At 51.4% G+C, this 27,772-nt stretch overlaps 11 protein-coding genes across 11 annotated transcripts; 6 read left to right on the forward strand and 5 right to left on the reverse strand.

Moving 5' to 3' along the window:
• Positions 1–429: 429 nt before the first annotated feature.
• Positions 430–1,836, reverse strand: PtrM4_128770 (uncharacterized protein; the record flags this gene model as incomplete). The annotated part of the gene is made up of 6 exons (XM_066108896.1): positions 430–575; positions 631–1,042; positions 1,090–1,168; positions 1,216–1,255; positions 1,329–1,428; positions 1,495–1,836. The coding sequence occupies 6 exons, from the start codon at positions 1,834–1,836 to the stop codon at positions 430–432; spliced, it is 1,119 nt and encodes a 372-aa protein (XP_065960888.1).
• Positions 1,837–2,294: 458 nt separating this feature from the next.
• Positions 2,295–5,164, forward strand: PtrM4_128780 (EriC, Chloride channel protein EriC; the record flags this gene model as incomplete). The annotated part of the gene is made up of 3 exons (XM_001939910.1): positions 2,295–3,704; positions 3,751–5,040; positions 5,093–5,164. The coding sequence occupies 3 exons, from the start codon at positions 2,295–2,297 to the stop codon at positions 5,162–5,164; spliced, it is 2,772 nt and encodes a 923-aa protein (XP_001939945.1).
• An 898-nt stretch (positions 5,165–6,062) lies between these two features.
• Positions 6,063–7,260, forward strand: PtrM4_128790 (Astacin domain containing protein; the record flags this gene model as incomplete). The annotated part of the gene is made up of 3 exons (XM_066108897.1): positions 6,063–6,542; positions 6,625–7,096; positions 7,154–7,260. The coding sequence occupies 3 exons, from the start codon at positions 6,063–6,065 to the stop codon at positions 7,258–7,260; spliced, it is 1,059 nt and encodes a 352-aa protein (XP_065960889.1).
• A 1,180-nt stretch (positions 7,261–8,440) lies between these two features.
• PtrM4_128800 (PTR2, Dipeptide-tripeptide permease) lies at positions 8,441–10,605 on the reverse strand (the record flags this gene model as incomplete). Its single annotated transcript, XM_066108898.1, has 7 exons — positions 8,441–9,251; positions 9,300–9,486; positions 9,532–9,877; positions 9,927–10,234; positions 10,297–10,311; positions 10,369–10,523; positions 10,574–10,605. The coding sequence occupies 7 exons, from the start codon at positions 10,603–10,605 to the stop codon at positions 8,441–8,443; spliced, it is 1,854 nt and encodes a 617-aa protein (XP_065960890.1).
• Positions 10,606–13,303: 2,698 nt separating this feature from the next.
• PtrM4_128810 (AATase domain containing protein) lies at positions 13,304–14,758 on the forward strand (the record flags this gene model as incomplete). The annotated part of the gene is made up of 1 exon (XM_001939913.2): positions 13,304–14,758. One exon carries the CDS (start codon positions 13,304–13,306, stop codon positions 14,756–14,758), a length of 1,455 nt encoding a protein of 484 aa, XP_001939948.2.
• A 214-nt stretch (positions 14,759–14,972) lies between these two features.
• Positions 14,973–15,251, reverse strand: PtrM4_128820 (uncharacterized protein; the record flags this gene model as incomplete). The annotated part of the gene is made up of 1 exon (XM_066108899.1): positions 14,973–15,251. The coding sequence occupies one exon, from the start codon at positions 15,249–15,251 to the stop codon at positions 14,973–14,975; it is 279 nt and encodes a 92-aa protein (XP_065960891.1).
• A 1,030-nt stretch (positions 15,252–16,281) lies between these two features.
• PtrM4_128830 (acid phosphatase PHO12 precursor) lies at positions 16,282–17,819 on the reverse strand (the record flags this gene model as incomplete). Its single annotated transcript, XM_001939914.1, has 2 exons — positions 16,282–17,594; positions 17,654–17,819. 2 exons carry the CDS (start codon positions 17,817–17,819, stop codon positions 16,282–16,284), a joined length of 1,479 nt encoding a protein of 492 aa, XP_001939949.1.
• Positions 17,820–18,406: 587 nt separating this feature from the next.
• On the forward strand, positions 18,407–19,813 carry PtrM4_128840 (TPA putative Zn(II)2Cys6 transcription factor (Eurofung); the record flags this gene model as incomplete). The annotated part of the gene is made up of 1 exon (XM_001939915.2): positions 18,407–19,813. One exon carries the CDS (start codon positions 18,407–18,409, stop codon positions 19,811–19,813), a length of 1,407 nt encoding a protein of 468 aa, XP_001939950.1.
• Positions 19,814–20,722: 909 nt separating this feature from the next.
• On the reverse strand, positions 20,723–21,355 carry PtrM4_128850 (uncharacterized protein; the record flags this gene model as incomplete). Its single annotated transcript, XM_001939916.2, has 2 exons — positions 20,723–21,154; positions 21,293–21,355. The coding sequence occupies 2 exons, from the start codon at positions 21,353–21,355 to the stop codon at positions 20,723–20,725; spliced, it is 495 nt and encodes a 164-aa protein (XP_001939951.1).
• Positions 21,356–21,984: 629 nt separating this feature from the next.
• Positions 21,985–22,970, forward strand: PtrM4_128860 (FabG, Dehydrogenase with different specificities (related to short-chain alcohol dehydrogenase); the record flags this gene model as incomplete). Its single annotated transcript, XM_001939917.1, has 2 exons — positions 21,985–22,039; positions 22,108–22,970. The coding sequence occupies 2 exons, from the start codon at positions 21,985–21,987 to the stop codon at positions 22,968–22,970; spliced, it is 918 nt and encodes a 305-aa protein (XP_001939952.1).
• A 3,157-nt stretch (positions 22,971–26,127) lies between these two features.
• Positions 26,128–27,540, forward strand: PtrM4_128870 (WSC multi-domain protein; the record flags this gene model as incomplete). Its single annotated transcript, XM_001939918.1, has 3 exons — positions 26,128–26,266; positions 26,320–26,633; positions 26,929–27,540. The coding sequence occupies 3 exons, from the start codon at positions 26,128–26,130 to the stop codon at positions 27,538–27,540; spliced, it is 1,065 nt and encodes a 354-aa protein (XP_001939953.1).
• Between the last annotated feature and the right edge of the window lie 232 nt (positions 27,541–27,772).

The following is a 27,772-nucleotide window of genomic DNA, read 5'->3' on the forward strand; positions in this document are numbered from 1 at the left end:
GCAGTTGTCGTGATTACACGCGCAAGGTGTTTGAATTCGGTTTACGCGTTTCGACAGGCAAGTACGACGTTGGCCGATGGCAGACACTTGGAGAGGTGGATGCGGAAGGTGCGTTCAGAACGGCCGTCCTGTGCCGAGGCTCATAGTATCACTCGGGTTTGGGAGGGGGAAAGAGCGCAGTAGTTGGGAATATCAATGGGAAAGGTCGGTCGGGCACAGGTGCGTGAATGGGTTTTACAGATGTGATCGAGCATGCGTGCAGTCATTTCAGCTTGGTTGCAAGTTGGGCCACTAAGGCACCTGCCGGAGTTATGCGCGACAAGTCCGATTGGGCAGGACAGATGCGCCTGTTTCCGAAGTTTTCCCCAGATGCTACCTACTTGGCGCCCTGGCTCCTTCGTATATGCTATCAAGTCGCTGTTGTCACGTCTACGCCTCTTCCCACGCAGCCTCGTCATTCCACGCGGGCAACACCATGGCAAGTTTTTCGGGAATTTGATCGGGCCACTGCGCTGATATCACCTTGATGAATTCCTGGTAGAGGATCTCGTAGCCTGCTGGACTGAAGTGAAGGCCTATGCCCCTGTCAGTATCGGCACGACTGGTTCATGGGCTTTGCAGTCACCATACCGTCATACATGAGTTCAACCAGGGCATCGCTCTGCGCAATCTCCAAAGACCCGGGGAGAGCGTCTCCGAGCTTCCATGCGCAGAGCTTGAAGTCAGTCTTGGCCATGAAGGCCTCCCACAGATTGACAACAGGAAGTTTTAGTTCAGTACCTAATTCGGCAACTGCATCTGCGTATACCTTGGTCGTAGCCGCCAGACGCGTGACGCTGGTGTATCCATTCGACGCGTCTCTTGGCCACCACAGATGCTCATTGATTGGAGCGGGAGCCACAAGGATGATGCGCGGGCCATGGGCCTTTATTTGTGGGTGCGACACAATGGCCTTGAGGTTGGCTTTGAATTCATCAAGTGGAATGTGCTGCTTGTTGGGCGCATCTGGTAGCGATGCATCGTTGGCGCCAAAGAAGACAGCCTGGGGTGTTAGTCAAGGGGGCTAACCCAAGAGAGAGCCTGTGTTACCATAAAGCGTATCCTGGCTTGGTCCGGCGGGGGTACGATAGCCGGAAGGATCTTGAGAGCTTGACGAGTATTGTACCCGCTTTATGACATCAGCCGTGATTGCGGTATTTCAGGGGGGCATAATACCTGAAGCCCCGATTGACAATATCGAGTCGCCTTATGTATGCTGATGCAACATCAGCGTCATGCCTTCACCAAGATGCATCTACCTGGAGGCGTATCAGAGCATGTGGACTGACCATTTTGAAGAGCTGCAGAGAAGCCGAAGCCTCGTTCTTGCGAAAATGACTCTTGGGTTATGCTGTCCCCAAACAGCAAGAACAGTTCGTACGGAGCAGGCTAAGGCACGTCAGTACTGTATACATGCTAGTTGCGTTAGCAGAGACTAGTACATTATGTACTCACCATTTCGACAACCCTCAGATAGCTATGTCTCAGAAGAAGCGGCGTGTGTACACTTTGCTGCTTGTCTCTACAAAATACAACACTACAGGGTGCCCGTTCGGCGAAGGGCCGGAGTTCGGAGCTGGAGAAATATCGGCAGTGTTTCCTCGCAACTGGCAATGCGTGTTTCAGCAAAAAATAACTGTGCGGCTGGGAAGAGATGGGCAGCAGCTTCGCTTGGCCCCAATTGCCCCGAGGTGCAGATGCAGACGCAAGACGTGGGTGGTGGGGCAGTCCAAGCCCATTGGCTGCGACTATATCGCGCCTGCCCCATGCCCGGTTAGCGCCTTCCTGGCCCTGCATTCCGTCACCCTCGCGCGTGCAAGCGGACAATCACCTGGACGCGGCTACCGCCATTTGGCTGTGCATCATCAGACACAACTTTCTTCCCTAGTGCTGCTGTAATAACTAAGTGCTGTCGAGTCCTTCTTCTTCCTCTTCTACTGCTACATCGGTGATGCATTCGGGAAACGGGCCTGAAACCGTCGTCTTACCGTGGGCCCAATCTTGGTGCGTATCCATCTGATCCATCTGCACTCGAGACGCTGGGCCATGGGACAACGAAGCAGCCTGAGGGATCCGCGGGCGTAGTGGGGACATCTGAGCCATACTGCCCAGCCAGATATCCCATCGTGACACCGCCATCGCTTCCCAGATGACCTCGATAGCGGCCTCTGCTCGGCGACAAGTGTGTGACTGACTCCTCCACTAATAGACGTCTGTTCCCCAGACCCTGACTGTCTCCCCCATCCCCTCTCGCCATGCCCAAGTCTATGCAGTCGTACCACAGCGTCGACGACTACGATGCCGACGCTGACTATGCTGCCGAGCAACGTGAACGCGACGACACCTTCAGTACCACTACGCCTACATCACCCACGCTCACTTTCAGTGCCCAGCGACCGAATCGCGCCTCGGACACGGACCTCACCAGGTCACGAGAGAGCATCAATGAGCGGTCCAGTTTGCTAGGTCCCCCCCATCTACGTAATGCTAGATCTTACAAGAGCCTGCCCGCAACCACGCCTGGCACGCCGCGGCCGGGCATGACGCGCAACAACAGCCAGTTGCCTACCAGCTCGCGCGTGCGTGCCAGCAGGAGAGGCTCCATGACGGGCGGCCATGGCTTCAGTCAGCGCCTGGTGAATGCTTTGGGCGAGCGAGGCGCCGGACTAGAGCAGAGCATGCATTCAACAAAGGCATCGCTCTTCCAGGACAATCGTGTGTGGTATGATCAGTTTACCTCGACCGATTGGGTCCATGATAACATCGCCGACGCATATCGAGTCAAGGCGCTGCGGAGTAGAAAGGACATCAAAGGCCGCATCGCCGCTTGGTTCGACGGTGCTCAGGGCTGGATTCTCGTTGCCCTCATCGGCGTCCTGACAGCCGTGTGCGCCTACTTTGTCAACACCACTGAGACGGCTTTGTTTGACCTGAAGCAGGGATACTGCACAACAGGCTGGACTCGGAGCCGCAAGTCTTGCTGCGCCGGTGCCTCTATATGCTCCGACTGGCTCCACTGGTCTGAAGCTGTCCGCAATGACAAGCTGGATCTGGTCCAGACGCAATATGGCTTCTTCGTCCTTTCAGTCGTGCTGCTCTCAATGGCCTCTTGCTTGCTAACCCTCACCACCAAAACTGTCATCCCATCTGCCATTTCGCTTGCCACGCTCGACGAGAACCTTGGGGCCGATGTGCGCAGATACTCTGATCAGCAGGACGAAGAAGACGGGAAACGCAACAGCAGCCCCGGTACGAGGTTCGAGGAGGCGCAGAGTCGCCCGCCCATGGTGTATTATTCTGCCGCCGGTAGTGGAGTTGCCGAAGTCAAGGTCATTTTGAGCGGCTTCGTTCTCCACGGTTATCTGGGTGTGCGCACGCTCTTCGTCAAGACTCTGGCCCTGATTCTCAGTGTCGCCTCAGGTCTCAGTCTCGGCAAAGAAGGTCCCTACGTGCATATCGCAACCTGCATTGGTAACATTGCCTGTCGTATCTTTTCAAAATACAGCAACAACGACGGGAAGCGCAGGGAGATCTTGAGTGCTAGCGCTGCTAGTGGTGTCGCCGTTGCCTTTGGTGCTCCTATTGGCGGAGTACTTTTTAGCCTGGAAGAAGTCAGCTACTACTTCCCGTCGAAGACGCTATTCAGAACCTTCTTTTGCTGCATTGTAAGTGTACTACTGTACCACCCCGACTAGACTAACGGTTTGGTAGGCTGCTGCTTTGTCCTTGAAGTTTCTAGATCCTTATGGCACAAAGAAAATTGTGCTCTTCGAGGTACGATACCATTTGGATTGGAAGTTCTTTGAACTGGCCACCTTCATCTTCACCGGTGCTGTTGGAGGTGTTCTCGGCGCGCTCTTCATCAAAGCATCGCGCATCTGGGCAAGGACATTCCGTCGCATACCCGTCATCAAGAAGCATCCGCTTCTCGAGGTGTTTCTTGTCGCGCTTGTCACCGGTCTGGTCAGCTTCTGGAATCGATACACCAAGCTTGCCGTTACAGAACTCCTTTTTGAGCTAGCCAGTCCCTGCGATACTTATACGGCCTCCGGAGATGGCCTGTGCCCCACTATCGAGCATATTCCGGAAGTCCTCAAGGTCCTGTTCTTCGCATTCATCATCAAGGCCAGTCTGACTGTCGTCACCTTTGGAATCAAGGTACCAGCCGGCATCTACGTACCTTCCATGGTCGTTGGTGGCCTTGCTGGTCGCTTTATCGGTCACACGGTCCAATACATTGCTTTCCGTTTCAGCCACCTAGGTCTCTTTAGCGAGTGCTCACCTGATGGGCCACCCGGCTCATGCGTCGTTCCCGGTGTCTATGCTCTGGTAGCTGCTGGAGCGACAATGACTGGTGTCACCCGCTTGAGCATCACTCTGGCAGTCATTCTATTCGAACTTACAGGTAGCTTAGACCACGTATTGCCCTTTTCTCTAGGTATTCTCGTTTCCAAGTGGGTAGCCGACGCCATCGAACCGCTTAGCATCTACGACCTGCTCACAGACATGAACTCCTACCCTTTCCTTGATAATAAAGTCCGGCCCATCTTCACCTCCGAGCTAAACGACATTACGACTGGCAGAAGGAAAGACCATATCATCGATATCTCAGAGGATGCTCTCATTCCTGCGGTCGAGCTGCGCGCAAAGCAACGCAATCTCCAAATGGCTGGAGAATTAGATGGCGGTCTAGCGATTGTCAAGCATGGCATCCTCGTTGGACTCATCCCGGCGCCTGACCTGGAGTTTGCACTTGACAAGCTTGAGAACGAAGATAACACGCTTTGCCTCATGTCGCCACGCGTGGATTGGGCTGCGGGGCGAGAGCCACACGACGAAGAAGAGCCAGAAGCGTATGACCCGAGTGACTTCACGCCATACATTGACCCAGCACCTGTAGCCTTGGACGTTCACTCGCCCATGGATCTGGTATACGAGTGTTTTGTGAAACTTGGACTGCGGTACATTTGTGTGCTTAGAGATGGCAAATACGCCGGTTTGGTAAGTTACACGACAAAACGTCAATGGCAAACTCTTCTAACAAGTTCAACAGGTTCACAAAAAGACTTTCGTCAAGTACGTAAAAGAGCTTGAACACCAAGAGAAGGCTGCACGACACATCTAGAGCGTTGCTTAGACAACACCCTTTTCTTTATTGGCGTCCATACCCTCACTATACATGGAGCTATCTTTCATTGAGCGATCTTCTTCTTCTTGGCGTACACTGCATTTTGAACGGCGTAATCTGGATGGAAGTTGAAGAAGGTTGATCCAATTTGGACACCATTCTCGTTGTATACCTGTAAGGCCCTATGCGGCACTATGTCTCTTGTACTTTCTTCTTTCTCGTATACGAAGCATTCTGGCCCACTTCTGTAGGCTTCACTCTCCTTTCACCACAACATACAATCATCGTTTGTCACGATATGGAGAAGAAACAATGCGAAACCTCACTGCCACATTCCTTCTTGAGAGTTCATTGGGCCATCTGGACATAGCGTTCTCTTGTATCACGTTTTTCATCGATCCAACCAGCCCTCGCCGACGTTATGATGCGAGGGTACAGCAGAGCGATTACACCCGACTCAGCCACCCGTTTGCCGCAAACAATCTCTTTGGACCCTGAAACGAAAAGCTTTTCAAGTTTGAACACAGACGGCGGTGTGGCTGCGAAGATTCCGGCAATTTTCGCAACGGCTTTGAGACAGGGTCTATCTTCACGTTAGTGTCGCAATCTCACTACTATATATCGGGTTTTCGTACCTTCTAGAACACTTACTTGTGATACCAGAGATTGCCAACTCGATCGATCCTACGGCGTTGACAGAACATAGAGATTCATTCTTCTCCTAGAACTGTTCACTTGGCTTGACACACTCGACCGGTCGTATTCGAAGTAGCCAGACCTCTGCGGATCGCTCCTCGCCACAATGCATCGACTTTTCCATCTCTTGGTAGCACTCTTCTCATTGTGTCTACTTGTCTCCGGGGACTCCTACTGCGGCACCACCTCCAACATAACCATGTTTGACCCCTCATCTCTCCATACGCGCTCCATGACCTACCTAAAATTCGCCGTCGCTCGTCCTTGGCCCCTTAGGGATGGCCCCACAGGGCCAATCCGCCCGATACGATACTGCTACGCCAACAAAGAAGCCCAAGAAGAACTCAGCTGTCTGCTGATGGCTGGCTTTGATGTCTGGGCCCGGGCACTTGGGTTCCCTCATAGTCATACGGTCGGACACAATCTTTGCTGGAAGTCAATCGTATTGAGGACCACAAGTGGAACTCCACCCTTCTATAGTCCCTTCTGCTACCTCGACGACTACAAAAATCATGAGGATCCCGGAACTTGGAATCCTGTTGTCGCGGACGATGCACTCGTTGTCCACTTGACTGAAGGAACTCCAGCCGCGACCGTGGGGTGGCAACCAGGAGAGAAAGAAGGTCGCCATAAGCTGCTGCTGCCGAAGACTATTGGGGTGACGAGGGTAGCTCACGAGGTAAGTTCTTTCACTTGCTGCTTCTTTACAACTACCCCACCTCTGCCTCAACAAAAACACAAAACTAACGCACAAGTGAAAGATTGGACATGTGCTCGGCCTCCTCCATGAACACGCCCGCTTCGACCGCGACGACTTCATAACATATCAATGCACAAACCTCAAAGGTTACAGCCAAGCCGTCAATGCCGCCACCGACGCCGGTTTCGAATTAGCCTACGCCATCCTACGCCTCTGCAGCGAGAAAGATTTTGCCCTCCAATTCGACTTCATCGGCGCTGAATACACCAAAAACGACGCGTACTCTAATTTCGATACGGGCATCTTCGACGAAGGCGATTTCGACCTCGGCTCCATCATGATGTACCCGTCTTCCGCAAACACAGAAGATGAGAGGTGCTGGACCGAGTCTAGAAAGGACCTTTGTGTGCTGATGGCAGGTACAGAGCTGAAAATGTGGCCGATCATGCCGGCGCAGGCGCCGAGTAGGGGCGATGTGGAGTTTGTCAAGAAGTACTATCCGTACATAGGACTGCCTGCTTCTTCCTCGATGAGTTCCTCGACTTTGGATGATGCCGCTACTGCTACTGCTACTGCTGCTGCTACCACAGCTGTGTCAGATCAGCCGACAACTTCTGCGGCGGTAGTACAGGTTGCGGAGCAAAAGGTCAAGCGAGGTCCTCAGTCTGCCGTCAGGGTCCATCGCATCTTTTCCTAGGGATGTAGTAGTCTTCGGATCCAGTTGGGGATCACTTGGGGCTTGGTAGATTGGAGTGGCACTAAAATCTGGAAAGTTCCATAGAGGAAGATACAAAAGAATAATGAGAAGAGTTTTAGTCTTCCACTCATCCCTCCTGCTGCTGCATTGCATCGTGACTACCGGAAACCCACCACTATGCTAGGGGTCATCCACTTACTACGGGTCTGTGTGAGATAATGCGCTTGGGCTGCATGTAGCCCTATAGTTTTGACAAAAGAAAAGCACTTCTAATAAAGTCATCTCTAACAAAATTATCCTTCTGTCTTTCTTACCTTGCAACATGAATCTGAACGGACGAACGAAAAACGGCAAAAAAACAAGCTACTAGACACTTGCTTGCCTTCCGCCAGAATTGAACTGACGACCTCGTCATTACTAGTGACGCGCTCTACCACTGAGCTAGGAAGGCATGATTGCTGGTATCTTGGATGAAAAAAGTTTTCATAATTTATTAAATATACTCATATAAAAATCGCTGATTGAAGCAGCAGCAGCGACTGACTACAGCAAGCAGATCCTGCGCTGTGCCGAAGAGCAAAAAAAGTGGGCGGTGACGGTCATACGGCAACCGCGGGGTAAATTCAAACCTTAGTGTGTGTCCGTGGTACGACTCAGACCGGGGTGGAGTGGGGCGAAACGAGGACTACGGAATTGACGGCTCGCGAACAATCGTATTCACAAGGCACTGATAAGGGGCTGGACAAGCATGTCATTCAGTTGGGAGTCAACCGATATTTGGGCAGCAATTGGAGCAAGTGACACGGCGTGAGGATGATACCTAATCCTTGGTCAATTGCGTGACCGTGGACTGATGAGAGTTGTATTTCAAACTACAACTAATAAAGCAAGGCGTGAAGCCATGAGAAATCTATGGCATACCCAAATAAAAATTCAAAATACATGATGAGATTCTGTTCGGCCGTGAGTTCGTAGTCACGGTGAAAATATGCTAAACTCCGAGGAAATGCACGTGTGAAACTTTTGGTCGTGTGTTCGTCCTCCTGAATTGGGACATAATAGGAGGGGTAACGTCATAACGGTGGTGGGAAACAAGAGCTGTCTTGCTCATGTTGTGATGAATATATGGTTGAGAAGATCCCGCTTACTCGCCCTCGATGACATGTGCGTGAGAGAAGGGTTATGAGGGCGGGACTAATTTGCCAGTTGATTCGGTGTGCTTTTCGTCACGCAAAACCACCATGATTACGCTCACAGGTGAGCCCGGAGAAGCTCGTCCAGGGTCTTCTGAGTGGCGGCTGGTAGTAGTGCTGACAGGGCCATTGTCGACATTGGCGGTTTCTTCTAGAGACGAGGCCACGATTTCTCTGTCATAGTTGCGAAAGACGATGTAGAAGATGATCGTTGTGACAGCCATAGCACCTGCTAGGCTGCCGTAAAAGTGTACGAGATATGGGTCCCGGGCTCCCTCTGCTATGACTAGAGCAATAGCTGAGCCTATTCCAGTAACAAGCATGTTTATTGCCTGTACGAGCACCTTCATCTGCTTTGGCGCGTGGGTTTCCGCGTATTCCATAGCTGTGGTCATGGCGAAGACTTCACCAACAGCAACCAAAAAGTAGACGGGCGCTTGGTACCACACATCTGGCCGCGCCTGCGCGGTTGACTGATGATCCCCACAGGAGCTTGGGTGATCGAAGCAAGGCGGAGATATGTAGATGAAATGCTGCAGCACGGCTGCGTACAGCATTGCGAGTACGACGAAACTAAAGCCGATGACAATCCGAGTGACAGGTCTGAGGTAGATGCGCCGCCGTGCTAGGATAGGATCGAGGACATACTCCACTAAGGGGCTGAACAATATGCAACCGACTTGGTTCATTCCTGGCAGTACATCGTTGGGTGTGCTTCCGGTTTTCATGGTGCTCGCTTGGGATATGAGGTTGTTCTGCATCTGGTCGAAGCAGATGTAGAACACAATAAATGCTAGACTGAACTTGATGTCAGTCAAGTCAAACATAGAGCATTGGGACACTTACAAGACGCGACATGCCCCCAGAGCACGCGCAATTTCGTTGACAAACTGGCTAGTCCAAGGCACCGTCTTGCCATGCTTTTCGAGCTGGTATTCGGGATCTGCGCAATCCATTCGGCAACCGTGTCGCGCAGCGCAGGTAATCACCTTCGCCGCAGGAATCATGACGTCTCCGGTTCGGGAAGGATTGACTACGATGGTTAGCCCGAGCAACAACTCAATTTTGTGTTACTTACCAAAGTATTTCCTCCCACGGATGACCATCACGAAAGCGATGCATATGCATCCTAAGCCCAACGCATACGCAGGGAAAAAGCCGTACTTTTTCTCGATATACACAACTGGAAACGACAGCAATGAGCCTACGTTGCCAACCCAAAAGTAAAGATTATAGATGAACTTCAGAGTACGTTCACTGTCGATCATGACGACCTCTCCTCGGGAAGAGGCTGGCAGGTACTTGGAGAGCCATGTTCGTCTCAGCCACTTCAAAGCTCTACTCTTGGACCCGGATAATTTTGCTTTCCTGTTTATTCTGTTCGTATACTGATTGGCGATGAAAGATCTCATGACGGCTTGGGCCTAGTCAACGTCAGTGGATGCGCCAAGACTAGGTATCGTCTTTACCTACACTCCCACCACCTATGGCTATCAAGACCATGGCGACGACCAGACCCGGTATTCCAGCTCCTCGGTCGAGCATGCTCGGTAAGGAGCTGATAACTAGTGCTATACATCCCAAGACATATACAGCCATACCGATGACTATTGTGTTGTACTGTCCCAAGACGTTATCGGCCAGTGGCGCGATGAAGATAGGGATCGTAAAGTAAAGTATGAAGAATCCACAGAACGCGCGCGTTGCGGTGGTTTGACCAAGATTGAGTGCACCGGGGATTTGATCTTGGTCAAGACGTGGTGGGTGTTGCATGTAGTTTTCTATAGTACATTTCAATCAGCATGATTTTATACTGGTATTGAAGAGAATGGCAGTAACATACGCCAAGGTGCGGTCACTATTAAACATACTGTCAGCGTCTGATCAGTATTGGGTGATAATTCAAGCCACTTACATCCCCAAAACGTTGCTCTCTCCCAAAACCCGATGAAGGCAACTGTCCATAGCGTCCACGGTATCTCGTCTTTGACCCGCCGCAATTCGTGGCCTTCTTCCTCGGACTCTGTGGTATACATGCTCGAAGCTTGTGATACACGGCTGCCGGTATTTCTATGCTCAGTTAGTATATCGATCCTTGATTGTGTAGACAATATACGAACCCTTGCATCCCTGGGTTTTGTGACATCGACATACTAACGTTTGGCTGGCAACAGTGTTGTAGGATGACAACACCAGTAGCTCAAACTAGGATACAGTTGAGTGTTACCCACAGTCAGAGTGGATCCTCGCTACCCTATTGAGTGAGGGAAGTAGGTGGTAGCTTGGAGTAGTTGGTCGATACCGTAGTTGGTCAATGCCGTAGTTGGTCAGTACCGTAGTTGGTCAGTACCGTAGTTTGCCAATACCATGCGGGCGTAATATTAACCCTCAGTTAACTCTGACCAGACTTGCGGTGAAAACGTGCTTCGATATAACTAAAAAAAATGCGACATTTTTTATGTGGTCGGGCCGGTGCGCATGGAAAAGTGTCGTATTTTTCTCGATGACATGCTCTTGCACACTTATGCGGGCACCCGTAGGGAGCGTGCGTTTTTAACCAAGGCAAGTATTCCAGTGAATGCTCAGCATCCGTTTGATCAGTGCAATGGCATGTAGCGCTCCGAAAATAGTATTTGGCAAAAGCGGATCAGCAAAGGTCGCCATGCTGCCTGGTCATTTTATATTCCGCTCGAAGGCGCGTAGTTGATGTCAGCCAACCATGCGCACAAATACCTTGACCACCGGTGGTGAAACCAACGTGGCACAAGCCTCGCTCCCGCACGCTAAGGGCTCCATTGGGACCCGTTGAGGTCACAAAATCTCGGTACGTAGATCTTATTGCCGAAATGTTTGAGCCCACTGGCCCGGGCACAAAACCATAGACTGTCTTGGTACCGTGCGCACATGGCCAAGAATATACTCTACAACTAGCTGAATGGTGACAACGGGCTGGCTGAGGATTGGACTAACGTCTCCAATGAGCTACATTCCAGAGCTTGGCGCGTGTCGGTATGTCATCCTACCATGAAATAACGTCGGCTTTCGTGTTGACACAGACAACGAGCTGGCTGAATGATGACAACGGGCTGGCTGGGATTGGACTAGCTGTACATTCTAGAGCTTGCCGCAGCTATTACAACCTCTTTCATGTCCAATACGGAGCAGACGCGGATGGCCGGCGAGGCGGTACCAGCTGTCGGACTGTCAGGCTAATTCGTCTCGCGCCGTGTCGCACTTTGTGGGATACTTGCACAAAGAAGATGATAACATGACTAGTTCGCAGCTGAAAAAGCAATCGGTGGTGGTAACGACTAGAAAAGGTGGTCAGAAATGCAAGCCTTCCATGGATGGCTCTTACGCTAGTTAAGTAACGATTGCATCAGCAGCTGCACCGATGGCCCAAAAAGCTTCTCTATGTACTAGACGCATCGCAATCGACCAAATCTTCCCGACATTGGTTTTCATTGCGTCTGCTGGAAGCTGTTTTCTCGGCATACGCGTACCTGCATGTCTTGCTTACGAAGCTGTACCCATGTTCCACACGACGACGCGCCCGACATCGGCCGGCCGACGTGACCAAGCCCTTGACTCCAGTTAGTATTCTTGACCATCGAAACGTGATGTCGAGAAGGCAAGATGCGGATGTCGCACCATGTCGAGTAAGGGGATGAGGCTGAATCATAACCTCAACAGGTAAGTCTCACAGCTGACGGTTAGGGCGCTGCGCCGAAAGAGCCTCTGTCTCCTGCAGCCTCAGCTCGAGATGATGGTTTCATGCCACGCCACAAGACGCCCTTTTCGCTGCAAAGGGCCTTCTCTTGGGTTCTGGAAGCGGCGATACCGTAACACGCATGTTAGTGGCTGTCGGTGTTGGCGTTGCAACCGATGTGTACAACCCAAGGCTACCGTAGACCAGCGGCTTAGAGACGACCAGGACGACAGGGGACATATGTTGTGCTCTACCCCAGACGTGCATGCCGTACACATCATGTGCTTTGGTACTTTTTACGCCTGTCGTTGAAAGTAATCAATGTCAATAACGATTTAAAGGTACAATTTTGGACTGCGGTCTAGCCTAGTCTCCGACCGTGGGGTTAACGAAACGTGGGGATGGTCTAGGCCGCCGGTAAATTTGGGCTCAAATGATATTCACCCTTTGATATCTACCGGTCAGGCCTTTCTCTACAGAGGCCACATCCACTACACTCGTCCTTTAACGCGTCCACTTCGAAACCCAAATACTTGCTTACCCATTTTTTGTTTCGCACGCTTCTCAAATGTACCATCTAGAAGGCAATCCGGTTCCGTCTGATCAAAAATTGTTCAAGGACCTGCTTCAGATCACGACATCAAAATGGCAGTCAATACGGAAGAACAATTTGAGTGTGAAACTGGGGGAAACAACTCCAAAGCCCTCCCTATCAGGTCCTCGCCAACAACACCGCCTCGACGTGACACCAACACCTCCACATCGTGACCCGAAACTTCCGACCGATTGTACAGTGGTACATCCATCGACGCTTCGGTGATGGGAAATAATCGCAGACAAAATTTCAACCTCCGCGAAGCAACCTACGCCGCTCTCTACTGCAACTTGATATGGGTTAGTCAAGATCCGCTGAGAGAACAGGACGCCTTAACGTTATTCCCCTTGCGGTAAGCGTCGCGGGTTTTGAACGCGGCTGCCTGGCATTCGCCAACAATGTATTTCAAACCCACGTCCTACATACCAGCTTTTTTCGAGTCTGTCGTGTTCTCCCTAGAGACCCATTTGTACGATCAAATACCAAACCACATTCGTTAGCAACCCTCGGGACCGAACTTCAGACAGCACTAGCCTATGACACGCAATGCCCGACCCGGCCACATTTGAGAAGTTGCGCCCATGCGGCAGACTGGAAACCCATAGCACAGCGCGACACCATCTGGGCTTGTATAAGAATGTGGGACTTACTGCCGAATACAAAGTGCCGAGCAATACTCAGCTTCGCCTAGAAAGTCACGTTTATGGTGCCCTGCGACATGTCATTTCTCACAACTCGAACTTGAGCGCTATCGCTCTAAACGAAGACCAGTCTTACCCCAACGCTTATTTTGCACGACTACCAGCAATAAATCTACAGACTTGCGTAGAGTTTCTCGAAAGAAAGACCCCGTTTCCAGAAGATGGTGAGAGTGACCAAGAGATGGACAAGATACTGGTGCAGCAACATAGTCGTGATTTCAAGCAAGACTTGGGATCCAAGCCTTTCTGGCAGGTAATCATTGTAACTTCGCTGGTCGATGTTACGAAGTTCACAGCGACATGGGTGTGGCATCATGCGCTAGCTGACGGCATCTCCGGCTTCGTTTTTCACGACTCATTTCTCGCTGGCCTCAACTCGCTGAAAGAGGGGGACAACACCGACCCAATCATCAAATCGCCGACCTCAGCCCTACTTCCACCGCTGGAGGAACTACACCCAATGATTATCTCCTGGTCGTTCTTCTTGCGCGCCATCCTCGCATCTATATTACCCGCGATATTTGCGAAGCGGCCCGCAAAACTGTGGACTGGCAAAGCAGTACCATCAGACGTGACGATGGAGTCGAAAACGCGGCTTCGAACTCTTGTAATTTCCAAAGCAACCACAACAAAACTAGCAGAAGCCAGCCGAAGAGAAAAGACGAGTGTAACAGCAACGCTGCAATGTCTCCTAGCTGCCTCACTATTTTCACTCCTCCCAGCTGCGGAATACCACCGTCTCACCATCGAAGGCCCAATGTCTGTGCGGCGCTTCCTCAACGTCAAGGACGACCAAATGACAGATGCATTCACGCTCTACAACTTCCTACACGAACGCACCGAAAGCGACGCTCAAACAGGGTCTATCTTGCGATATTTCTCCTGGGACACAGCGCGAGCAGTCAAATCTGTCATCGCCGCCGAAGCGGCAAAAGGTGGCAATGACAACTCCATCGCGCTTCTCAAATACGTTTCTTCCATGGATCAATTCCTCCTTGGCAAAATGGGCAAGCCGCGCACGCCCTCGGCGGAGATATCAAATGTGGGTGTGTGGAAGGGTGTGCAAAGCCAAGAGACGCAGAGCGAGACAAAGTGGAGCATAGGTAGGATGGTGTTTAGCCAATCTCATAACATAGTCGCCAACCCCTTTGCGATGAATGTTGTAACTGGCGGGGATGGCAATGCTGTGGCGAGCTTTTGTTGGTCCGAGGCAGCTGTGGACGAAGATTTCATGTACAAGGTGATTGATGGTGTCAGAGAAGGTGTCGAGGAGTTGGTGGTGGGAGAGCCAGAGCGTTGAATGTGGACATGAATATATCGAATGCACGGTTCCCACCCCCGTTCTTCTACAATTTAGATAATTAAGCACAGCTCCTTTTACCAGATTACTACAATTCATTCCGATGCGCCATCTCAAAGATCTTCCCAAATACGAACAAAACGCCTACAAATCCCAGCCAGATGAAATCCCTCTGTAACGTCATGAACCCTCGTCATTCACAAACACGCTTTTTCTAACGCCCTCCCCTTTGATATTCCCAAACTTCTTGCTTCCTCCCACTTCCACCTCCATTTCCGCCTTGGCCATAGTATGTAGCATACGCCGCATTCACACCCTGATGGTGCTCCTTTGCATGTCGCTTGATGGAAGTCCAGATACCGTGTACTTTGCTTCGTTCCCTTAGCGTAAGAGCTGATCCAAAAGAGGCGATGGATTCCGCAGATGATGATGTGACGGTGGACTTGAGGTCTTCGATAGAGTTGCGGGCCGTACTTGCGGTAGAGTTTGACATTTTGAAAGGATGGGATTGTAGTATTGGAAGGTTTGTAAGAATGGTGTATGTCCAGGATTTGGTGGGGATTGGTAGGTTTTTTCTGACGATTTACTAGTCTGACCCAAGATTTGCTGAGGTATGATGCTTGGATTAGGCGTTTGAGTAGGAACGTGCAATTCGGGTGTTTGCGCTCCGTCTAGTGCAGGGTAGTATCGTCTAGTTTCCTGCGTGTTGCCGTATTCCGACGCGTCTCTTGTTTGATTTGCAGAATCTCTAGTCACAAGAGGGATTGATGTCGTTGTAATGATTCACAATACCTTGGGCGAGGACCAGAATTCCTTTACACCCTTGAACCCAACAAACCCACACACCAACATGTCCATATGTCCACATGTCCACACCCTGCGCCTTATGACTCCCATGATCCAACACGACGACCACGCCCTTCCACTTCGACCAGACTGCCGGTCAGACAAGCCTCGCGGGAAATGGATTTGGCATGTGCATCCCTGTACACGCTAACTATTCGACATGAACTCCGCATGTAGGAGCTTGCTCTCTTCGGCGATCGGAATAGGCTAGCGTGCGCATCCTGTTACGCAATGACGAGGCGTATGCAAAGGAAATTTACTATAACAAAGGCTACGCCGCATCGACCGCATCTTCTAAACCTAGCTATAGGCCTATTATGCGGCCATGACGGAAAAAGCGCAGGGAATCATGGACTAACAAGTTGGGTGTAAGGCGCACGCCTTGTGCTCCGCGGGAAGTGGGGCTAGCGGGTATTAGTGAGCCATGCAATGCGCCCTATGCATGTCAAAGGTTGGCAATTGATGAGCAAACACTTGGATGTATCAGATTTGGGAGACGTGGGCGTTATGCGGTGTTGCACAGAGATGCAGAGCCCGTTGGTAATGAGGTCTGAGCACAAGAGGAAATGTTGAAGTGACACAGAGTGGAGACATGACGGCAGCACAGATGATCATTTGCTTTTGCGAAAACTTTATCTTTAATCGATCGATTAATTTACATTATCGATGACGAGCCATCAAGGCTTCACGATGACCTGCCACGGCAGCGTATTATCGAAGAAGAAGGTCGCCTTCGGCTGAGCAGCAAGGCTTTCATCCGTCATGTTACATAGCTTGGTAAAATCGCCTGCTTCTTCGCGCTTCTTCTTGATAATCTTCTGGTACTGTAACAGTGGGCACGAAGAGCCAGGCCCACTGGTACAGTTTACAACAGGATAAACGACATCGTTGATGCGAATCCTCATGTACGTCTCCTCAATAGGCTTAGAAGGCTCGGCAGTTGCCGAACAGTTAGATATCTTGTGCGCGTAATGATAAGTGGTAGTGCTGTTTGGTGCAGAAGACGTGCACGACAAGCGTTCGAAAGCTACGGTGCCGCGCATCTTCACGATCTGAGATGAGCGGAATAGACGATCTGGCAGCGACATGTTGCCGGGAAGTGGTTGCTGGCCATCGAACACGCCGATCGCTGCAGCAAGCTGGTTGATTTGACCATCGTTTGAGAACGAAGCCATCATCTTGGGTGGCGTAAAAGTATCGTTTCCGACCTTGTATGCTGCATTGGGCCCGTCGACGAAGCGCTGCACAGCCATATCGACAACTGGCAACATTTGGTACTTTTCAATATCCGAGCCAAGTCCATTCCCATACCAGTAACGTAAATCTTGTGCATATTCATATTGTAAAACCTCCTCCTTGGTGAAAACGTCACAGAAGGGACTTCGGCGGCCAGTAATTTGGGTCTCGAAACCACAGAGGTAGGGAAACAACTCCACCTGGCTCTTGGTGAGGTTGAGATTACCCTGGATCTGAGCGTTGAGTCTCGCGACGATGGGTGGGAGGTAGATCGCATCCCATACTGGCTTGATGGGGCTACCGCCTTCGTCATTGTATGCTTTGCAGAGGTCACTCGGAGCGAGAGAGTTGCCCCAGCTAGAAGGATCGCTGGCATTGAGGGCGTAAATCGTTGTGAGATCTGTGGCATTGGGACCTATGAATCCCTGGGCGAATAGGCGTGCGCTGTCTCGTACACGAGGGCCGGACTTGTAGTAATTGGCCCACATGGTGAACGGGGTGTTGTACTCGTATAAGTCGGGGTAACGAAGGCGCCAAGTCGTTCCCATCTCATGAAGCTCCTTCCAACCAGTAGGGCTCACGTTGGCGATTTGGGCCTCGGGATTGGATAGTACAGGCTTCCAGGTCTTCAAGAAGGCGAGCTTCTCGTTAGTGACCTCAAAGTCGCCTGCAGCCTGAATGTACTTGGAGAGTTCCACCCATTCCTTATAGGCACCTGTGTCGGGATACCGCGAACCATGGCGCGAGAAGGAGGCTTGGGATATTAGTTGCTGAGTGAGACTTTTACATTATATACTGCTAAGATGTTCTTACCTGCAAGATCGACTTTGCATCCCGTAGGTACCTCGGATGAGATGCCAGTCAGTTCCTCGCCCGGAAGCCACTGTCCATTGCCTCCGAGATGTTGGAAGATGTTGAAGTCGTCTTGAGCCGCAACTGCAGCGCTGCTCACAGCGAGGGAAACAAGAAGAAACCTCATGGTAATTCACAGGTGCTACGAGCCGCCGGTAGCTGCAGAAGAGATATTGGGCACAAGATGCATTTTTATAGCCGGAAAATCTATACCACGTCTTGATATGAGGAATACATTACTTGGTCTAGTCTCGGAGATGAACCCTTGATGGAAAGGCAATGCTTCCTAAGACGGTAAGGATGCCCAAAATGCCGTTGCACGTGGGTGCAGACGCACCAGCTGGGTGGTTTCCTCGCATTACGGCACGGGTAGCTTTAACGGCCAAGAGAAGGCGTTGACGGGGCTTGATCCTTCGCTTATATTGAGGCTCGTTGAGAGAGATACGTTGATGATGCTTTACGTTGCCGTCTGATTAGTGACTTGTAAACAGGGCGGGGTGCGCCGATACAGCGGACGGCTTTGGCAGGTGCAAGCGAGGATTAGTCAGGCAGCTTGTCGATATCGGGCCCGCTATTCTCTTTATCGATACCGCACCCGGAATCTGACTCAATCTTTACACATGGTCAACACGACTCTTAACACCATGTATGTCCTCATTCCTCCTCGGTGACTATCCGGATCAGGTTTTCCCCGTTGCTTGTCACCCTCAGATCATGGCTGATCCGAAGCCGCGGCAACGCAAGTTTGCGCCAAGGTCACGCACTGGCTGCTTGACTTGTAGGACACGGCGGAAGAGATGCGATAGTGCCCAACCTCAGTGCGCCAACTGTGCACGTTTAAACCTCAAGTGCGAATGGCAAGCACCGCGGAAAGTTGTCGCAGAGTCGCCCGCCTCTCCATCGCGCTCGAAAAGTCCAGAGTTCCAGGTTGCAGGGCCATTATCTTCCTCGCCAGACGCATGGGATGCACTACCGGGTGACCATGGGTCTGAACGGATGCATCTACTTCAGTATTATGTCGAAGCCTTCGTACCCAGTGTGCAAGTCGCACCGATTGCAACGAGTTTTTATACCAGCCTATATATGCCTTGGTCCTTCCAAATCGAGGGCATGCTCGACGCCATCCTCGCCATATCTTCTGCTCAGTTGGCAAGAAGGAGCCAAGATGCCGACCGTGCAGAACATTTGAGGGCTGTATCTCTTCGACATGAGAGGAAATGCTATGAATTCATCAAAGAACGTCTCTCTCCATCTGGTGGACTACCAAAGGACACGTATCAGGTCACTGCTGTTATCCTCATCTTGGTCGGGCTCGAGGCGCTGAACGGAGTCAAGACGACGAGGTGGATATCACAGTTGAAGAGTGTACAACGCATTCTGGGCGCACTGTCTCCAGAGCAGAGCCTCATGGACTGCGTGGAAGTCGACTCTCTGCATCGTCACTTCACCTACCACTTTGCTTCGGCATCTCTCATGGCCCGCGTATCAAATGCTGGAAACGCGTCTTCTGCTGAACAAGGCTTGATGATGATAAGCGCCGCGCCTATGCCAGGCACCATCGACCCTCTAATGGGCATCTCATACCAACTATGCGATCTCATCTCCCGGATTCAGTACGTAACTGCCTCCAACCCTGCGTTTCCCCTCGCAACAGAAGCATCATTCAATGTCATCGAACAGGGAATACAAAATTGGACATACGAAAACCCATTCACGTTGGGCGTCGACACTCCGATAGCTCTCGACCTCATCGCTTTGGCAGAAGCTTACCGGTTGGCGGCACTCATTCAACTTTATCGCACATCGCCTACTCGCTCGTTGCGTATTCAGCACTACGCATCACGTACAATGGAGTTTATTGCGCGTATACCTCCTGGAAGTCCAGCCGAGTCGAGCCTACTTTATCCCATTTTCCTAGCCGGCGCAGAACTAGATGATGAAGCGGCCATTGAGCAATGCTTCAAGAGACTTGAAGGAATCCAGAAGCGGAATCGGTATGAGAATGTTGAATGCGTGCAGAAGGTGTTGAAAGAGGTTTGGCGACCAAAGCTGGAGGGTGGACAAAGAAGAGATTGGGAGGATGTGGTAAGAGAATGGAACTGGTCATTCACTTTGGGGTGAGGAATTTTAGCTTGTTTGGACGTATGGTGTTATAGTTGGCGTTGCATATGACCTTATTCGTGTTTCTGTTTCTTGACATGACATTTGCACCTCGCTCTGGATAGGAGTATCTGAAGATATGATGTCAATATAGACGAAGATAACATTATGAAGCCCAATCAAACGTTGGAACATATAATTCCCTGATGTCACTGTAGCTATATCTGAGCTGCACGATTAGCCTGGACCTAGAGGTCTCACACACAGACTTCCCATGGATAATTTGATTGAGCGGACGTACAAGGATCTGTTTACTGGTGATGAGTTCACTGTGATCAACTCAGCTCAATTACTCTCGAGCCGTGTGAGAATTATACATATCTTGTGGATTAGAGGCGGGAGATATTTTCGACAAGTATTTCAGGGTCATACTAAGACAATTGGACCTCTAATTATATCAAATGATTTGTAGTTGTGGGTATTGCAATCTTGGTGGATCAGATTAAAGGATTGGGGGTTATCCATCTGTTTGTTCATTGAGAGTTTCGAGATGCTTTAAGTCTGCTTCTTCGTGATCAGTATCTCAACTCTCTGGTGGATGTGATTGTCCAACATGGTGCAAATTGGATAAGATGAGTTGAATTAGATATATACTAAAGGAGATGTGAGATTGCTCGCTGAATACCAATTATATACGAAAACCAGCTTCAAAGAGGAGAAGAGAATGAACGATAAAGATACACCATTTGCCAGCGTCTTGGTACAAAATCTGCAGCCTCTATCGTCATCTGTTCCCACCACCCACCTGCAGCCGCTGCTCAAGCCGTGAAGAGTCTGTGGGCATGCAATGTCCAAGTTGGACTTGTCCATGTGACAGTTCCACAGCACGCCAAGTCGCAGAAACAGTTGTTCACCATGACTTGTCTGTTCCTACGCGCCATCACCCCACAAGCCTACAACCTGCATTGCAAACGCAACACCCGCCAAGGCCGTCTTGACCCACTCAGTCCTCTGCTTCCTTTCTACCGCCTGCCTGACTTGCTCGCCATTCACTTCATCGCCCTGCGCCTCCAATTCCATGACCATCCTTTCATCGGAGCCCTCTGTAAAGCTCACAGCGTATTCGACACCAGGGCCGGATACGAAGGCGAAGATGGACGTGTAGAGAAGATATGGATGTCTGAATCGTCGCGGCGAGAGCAGGTAGGCGGAGAAGAGGGTAAAGGTTGTGACGTGACGAAGGTACGAGGATAGATTTGTGGATTTGGTGGAGAGATAAGTGAGGGATGTGCGCGCGTGAGGGGCGGTTGGGAGAGCGAGGAGAGCGGGTAGCGCGAGGGTAGAGAGGGTTGCTGAGACACCCTTGTGTAATGTTAGTTCTTGCTGATTTCCTGATATTTTTCCCTTGTTCATGTACAAAAGTTGGAGAGAGGGGCCATGACACGATTTGAATGATGCGGGGAGCTTTAAGATATGAGGTGGCGGGCGTTGCAGACATACTGTAGCAATTCCCAAGCTGATTGTTCCGACAAATTTACATATTGAGACTGTTTGCGCAGCCATTTTGTTTCGAGGCCGGCGTGTAGCGGTGTTGTAAGGTTGATTGGCGGTTTGGAGGGTTTGGCTATGAAGTGACTTGTCTTGGTGAGGATGCGGCAGCGCTGGCAGACATGCGGACATGACGCGGGTATGATTCGGAGCAGGCAGCCCACAGCGGATTCGGAGACGTCACGTCATGGCCCAAGCTTCTACCTTCCCTTCCCTTCCCTTCCATTCAAGCACATGCAACTGAGCTTATGCGGGGAACAAGCAAGCCAAGTCTGCACATATATTTCCACTTGCAGGTAAAAATATACGCAAACACTGTCTCCGAATAACCCAACTCTTGACGCGAGCATGGACTTTGCACGAGCGTTGCTCCGTCGGAGAATTATATCGAGACGAGTCGTACCTCGGCTCAGACTCGTGCTACTACCCCAGGTCTTAGGATTGTCAGACAAGTCTTGCGGCCGTAACTTTCACTCCAAGTGAGAACACTGAGCTAATTTCATCACACACACACAAGACACCCATCTTTGCGTTAACCGTACCGATTACTTTGACCACCACTACTCACCCTTTCTGCCAGTACTGCACGACTCCAGTCCAACGCGTCGGATAGCACAAAGTCCGCCTCGAAACCACCGCCCAAGATGCCAATGGACAGATACCAATATGTCAGCAATGTCTGGAGAGATGGCATCTTTGGTACGTCACGCAATGAGCTGCGTGTAGCAAGATATAAAAACGTCGACACCAGCTAACAAGCACATCAGATGGCAAAGTAGTCTTCTGTACTGGCGGCGCAGGCACCATCTGCTCAGCCCAAGTTCGCGCCATGGTCGCGCTCGGAGCAAACGCCTGCATCGTAAGCCGCAACACTGAGAAGATTACAGCCATGGCCAAAGATCTCGAAACCGCACGCCCCGGCGCAAAAGTCATCGGTATCGGCGCAATCGATGTCAGGAAGCCCGAGCTCCTCGAACAAGCCGCCGCGCGCTGCGAGAAAGAGCTCGGAAGCATCGACTTTGTCATTGCAGGCGCAGCAGGCAACTTCCTCGCTTCCTTTGACCAGATCTCGACAAACGCCATGAAGTCTGTCATCGACATTGACGTCTTGGGTAGTTGGAACACGGTCAAGGCAACGATGCCGTATCTCGAGAAATCGGCCAAGAAGCACAGGACGGATGGGTTGACTGTGCCTGCCAACGGTACAGGCGGCCGAATCATCTTTGTCAGTGCCACACTCCATTATGCAGGTACACCGCTACAAGGCCACGTCTCGGTCGCAAAGGCAGGTGTAGATGCCATGGCCATGTCAGTAGCAATTGAAAAGGGTCCTTTGGGTGTTACATCCAATGTCATTGCTCCCGGGCCCATTGGAAACACCGAAGGTATGGCGCGGTTGTCTAAACCAGATGCGCTGAGCAAATTGGCCAAGAACATTCCCTCGGGTCGTCTCGGCTCGGTCAAGGAGATTGCGGATGCGACCGTGTTCTTGTTCTCCGACGCGGGCAACTATGTCAATGGCGATACCATTGTTGTTGATGGCGGCGCGTGGCGGAACGTGGGCGTGGGAAGCGGCGATCAATATCCTGAGATTGTGCTTGCTCCTGAGAGCTCCAAGGCGAAACTATAGAGATTGGACTAGAACTGTTAGGAATAAGAAACAGATGCCACAGGTTTGGGATCGAGACCTCGGTCCATCCGTCTTCTTTTCTTTCCTTGTGGTTGTTTTTAGCCCTAGATTGCACGCATCTCAAATGAACCAACGAACTATGCACACCCTTCCTTCTTCCCTCCGCAACTGTCCTGACAAGGCACCGAGGCCAAATGTACCGTCTGTTTCATCCAAACGATACTCAGCACAGCCACATCAAACGAGTCACGAAGCTCCTACAGCACAAATGCTCTCCTTACAAATCAGAAAATCTCCGAGTCACGTATACTCAAGCCAGCATAATGTCCAAGTTCGGTAAGCATAGGCTTCATCAGAAATTCAAAGTACCGTTTCCGTTACCGGAACCTTCCATTGCAATCTTCCAGAAAGTTCAACAAATTACCCAAACAACTAAAACTCGCGTCTACACAGGTTCCGACGCCGGGACAGCAAACACGCCGCCTGCCGTCCGCTGTCAGACAAGAAATTTCATCCTAAAATAATCCGGGAAGAAGGCATGGCGAGGGCAGCCGGTAGTGCTATCGTGACCGGACCGGCTACACTACCTAGGTATGCTTCAGCATAATATAAACTTTCGTCATGATGAGATAGCCCTAGTGATAGGCAGGGCAGGGCCATGGATGACAGCCCTACATCTTGTCAGCTACGCAATCGACAGTGATAGCCAATGGATGCAGCATGTTGATCTGTTGATCTGTTGATCCACGGCGTGGATCTTGGGCGAGGGAAACAACAGGTTGGGAGCGTGGGAGGTAAGAATTGAACCCTGATCACCACTGTCCGTGTCGTAATAGGCACATCCCCCATCCATCCCCCCGAACAAGGTGCCGTTCAATCTTACAGTGAACCCACCTGCCGCTCACCCACCCATCTAGCATACGGAAAGGGAACCCAACCAGCGCCCGCCATGTCGTCTCAATACTCATCAGCAAATGTTGAATCTCTGAGCCCCTGGATCATGGCCCATAATTCATCTTGTTGTCCAACACGGGACATGGGCACCCTTATCCTGGTCCCCTGTCGATCGCACTATCGATATGCAGGGATACTGATTTGGGCCTAGAGCGGGCTATGGAGACGAGTCAGAAGCCGAGGAGAAGACGGTGGTTGCGTCATAAGACTATTTTTCCCTCGTCAGGAGAGGCAGGAGCTTGGTTGAAGGGGGGATTGAGTTGGCGCCGTCATGTCGCATTACCGGGCGTTAGTGTGCTGTCTTGCTGCTGGTTACCGGTACAGTATGTATGTATGTACCGTAGAAGGGGACGGGACGAGGTTGGGTTAGTCTGCTACGCGTCCTATGCCATCGGGCATTGCTTTTTGACGCCAACGCTTTCTTTGCCCTGGTGCTGTTCAGGCTGAAGGGTGGTTTGCTGTACGAGCGAAACAAGGGTGGAGATAGGGTGCGTGTGCTTCCGTGGTAAGCGAGAATTCACATTGATGAAAGGATGTTGCGCTTGCGAACTTGAACTGGTTATCGGGTTTGAGTGCTGACACGTTTCGATAGTCGAGGTGAATATTTGACCGGCGCGTCGCCGTGCTGTTGTTGTGCTGCGTGAGTGGGTGGTGTCCTTGAAGCCTGTCAACGGCCCGGCGCTTCCAAGGTTGTTTTCCAGGAGCCTGCCAAGCTGCGTGGCGGCCGTAGGGCCGTGAGGCTCAACTGGACTCTGAGCTTGCATGCAGGCAAGGCCATGGGAGTGGTAATTTTGGAAGGTTGTGCAGAGACGGTGGGGAAGAAGAATGCTGTTGTCGCAACACTCGCAGGCAATCCTGGGTCTTAGTAGACGTTGTTAAGCCGTTGGGTTGGCCAGGACTGCAGATGCGATGACACCAAAGCATACAAGGCGCTGCTTAACATACTTAGGTAGTGCTGGTTGGCTACAACGACGGCGGTACGACGCCACTGATGCTAAATGTGCGCAAAGCCAGGTGATCAGCACTGCAACACAGCAAGACAAAACGCGCTGCCTGTCCGGCGCCGTGCATCCAACCATAATACCTTTTCCCTTTTCTTTTCACACACTCGCTGTCGGAATCGACCTTTACATTCGTTTGACACGGAAAGCTTTCGCCAGTCTGTCACGAGGACAGTCTTGTCAAAAGTCAGAATCCGGGGACACGACCATCCGTCTTGGTACGACTGGGCGCGAGCGTAACAGCGACATTGTGTAGCCCGGGTTGCAGTAAGACGGCTGAGGATATCCAGTCGAGCAGTCGTGACGTGATCGGACCAGCCACCTGCACCATCGCAATTGCAATTGCAATCGGCACGCGGGGGCTGAGCACGTCATGAACCGGAGAGAGACCGAGAGCAACGCTTCAGCTTCAGGTTAAATTCCAGGACTCTGTTTGCTTCGACGGCGCGGCTCTAGCAGACGGCGAGAAAGCAAGGCGCCAAGAGGGGTCGACTTGGACTTGAGTCTTGTAGGTACAGTAGACCTGGCACCTGGCAAGACGTGGCACAAGCGTGTCCCGTGTCCCGTCGCTCGAGTCAGGAGTCCTGCTCAGTGCGGAACAGGCGGAGGAACTAAAGGCCAAAGCGGGAGGCATCGTAACCTGCTTTCACCTGCACAGACCGTAAAGAGGTTTAGGCGCTCGTAAGTCTGCAGCTCCACCCACGCCAAAGCCCTCCAGCCCTCAACACCGGCCCATGTCCAGCTTTTCTTCCCTATGCACATCCACGGTATTACCGGCCACACCCGCAGCAATGCTGACTAGAGCTTGAGTGAATTCAACTTCGCTCCGCAGACCCTTGGGCTCTTTACACAGTTTCACACGGACGAAGGCCGACGCTTCCCACCCTGCGACTCGACCGGCCCGCACCACCTTACACCACCACCTCCAGTCCAATCTACCCTCCTTTCCCCCCACTACCAAGACGTCGCTGTCGACGCCTTCACAAACTCGCCATTGCGCCTGCCTAGGCTGCTAGACGACAGCGGAGGCGTTCAATCGCTAATCCAAGTCTTTGTTGTTTGTGACGTCCGTCGCCACAGCTGTCCATTCACCGTCGACAATCAGCCCGACCTAGGACCCACTGTAGCGGACAACCACTAACAAAGACTATTCATACACACCTCACTCAATCATCAGAGCCCTCACACACTCGCTCGCCATCATGGAGCGCACATATGCATCCTCGTTAATAGGCCTAGCTGCCCTGTTCGTATTGCTACTTTCCATTAAACCAGTACGCGCCGCAGACTGGGTACAGTCATATTGCTCGTCACAAAATACTGGCAGCGATAACACTGAATGTAAGCCTTTCTCTTCCTTGCTCCTCTTCTTCCAATACTAACAAACTCCTCAGACACATGGCAGTGGCAATCCAATGGCAACTGCACCAACCATTGCAAACAGGCTGGCAACAACTTTGCCTTTGCCGTCTTAAAATACACCGAGTGCTGGTGTTCCAACTACATTCCCGCCGATCAAACCGACGTGAGCAACTGCCAGGTCGATTGTCCCGGCTTTCCAGATGAAAAATGCGGCAACAAAAAAGAAAATCTCTACATGTACATTCAAATGGACGGTAAACCATCCGGCACCATGGGCGGCTCCCAGCCTTCGTCGACTGCCGCAGCCCCTACCTCTCAGACACAGGCTGAGACTTCAAAAGCTCCTGTAAGTACCCTCATTTCCATTCTGTCTTTACCCCCATCTCCTTGCATCTTCACCCCCCCTTTTGTTTCCTCTTGCCTCCATTGTCCCCTGCGCGTACTCTTACGCCATCAGTGTTTGACATGGTGTGGTAGTCCGCTCCGGCTCCGCCCCAAGTGGTGACGAGCATCGTGACGCCTAGTCCAGAAACTATCGTAGTTACTGAGAAGCCGTCTTCTTCTTCTACCTCGTCTTCGTCTACTACTACTGTATTTCGCTTCCAGTCCAGCTCACTACACATTCCTAACATTGTACACAGACCCAGAAATCCTCCACTACCCCCGCCCCGGATCGTTCTCCCTCCCAGACCCAGCAGCCCGTCACGATGCCGACCTTGGTCACTGAAAGCGGTGTCGTCGTTACCCGCACCGTCGTCATCACACCTTCAGCAGCAGCTTCCGATGGATCGAAGCCTGAACCCAAATCCAACGTAGGCGCAATTGCAGGTGGTGTCGCCGGCGGATTTGTCCTTTTGATAGCCATTGTTGGTGGCATTCTATTCTTACTGTGGAGAAAGAGGAGGAGGCAGCAAGATCAAGAGAACGGAAGCGGCGATTCATCGGGTATCACGCGGAATGTAAGCACCATGAGCCGAGCCGGTCTGCTTGGAGGACGTACCGAGAAAACACCCACGCCGATCGTCACAAAGTTCGGTTCGCAGAGGAGCAGGAATGAGAGCGAAACAGGAACGCCCATCACACCGTCAAGTCGTCGATTAAGTCAACCGATCCTCGTCGACTCGCGGCTCAACCCAGCCGCCGTTCTCACATTCCACGGTGCCAACGCCAGCCGGGAAAGTTTAGGGAGCATCGATGACAGCCGGGATTACGGACGTCAATTGAACGTGCGGAATCCAGATCCTTATCCCTAAACCATCTCCCGTTGATGTTTCTCAATTGCGAACTCGATTTGGCAAATTGGCTCGATTTCAGTGCAAACGACTGAGGTACTCCAGGCCAAATTGGACGTTAGCCAATGCGGTTGGATGTCACCAATACCGATACGATTCACGAACGCACCAGCGCCACAAGCACACCAGTTCATTCGTAATGTTTTAGCAGCGACACACGGGCGTTATGTTTGATTCATCAGTCGACTGCGGT

This window comes from Pyrenophora tritici-repentis, chromosome 7 (genome assembly GCF_003171515.1).
Source record: "Pyrenophora tritici-repentis strain M4 chromosome 7, whole genome shotgun sequence".
NCBI lineage: Eukaryota > Fungi > Ascomycota > Dothideomycetes > Pleosporales > Pleosporaceae > Pyrenophora > Pyrenophora tritici-repentis.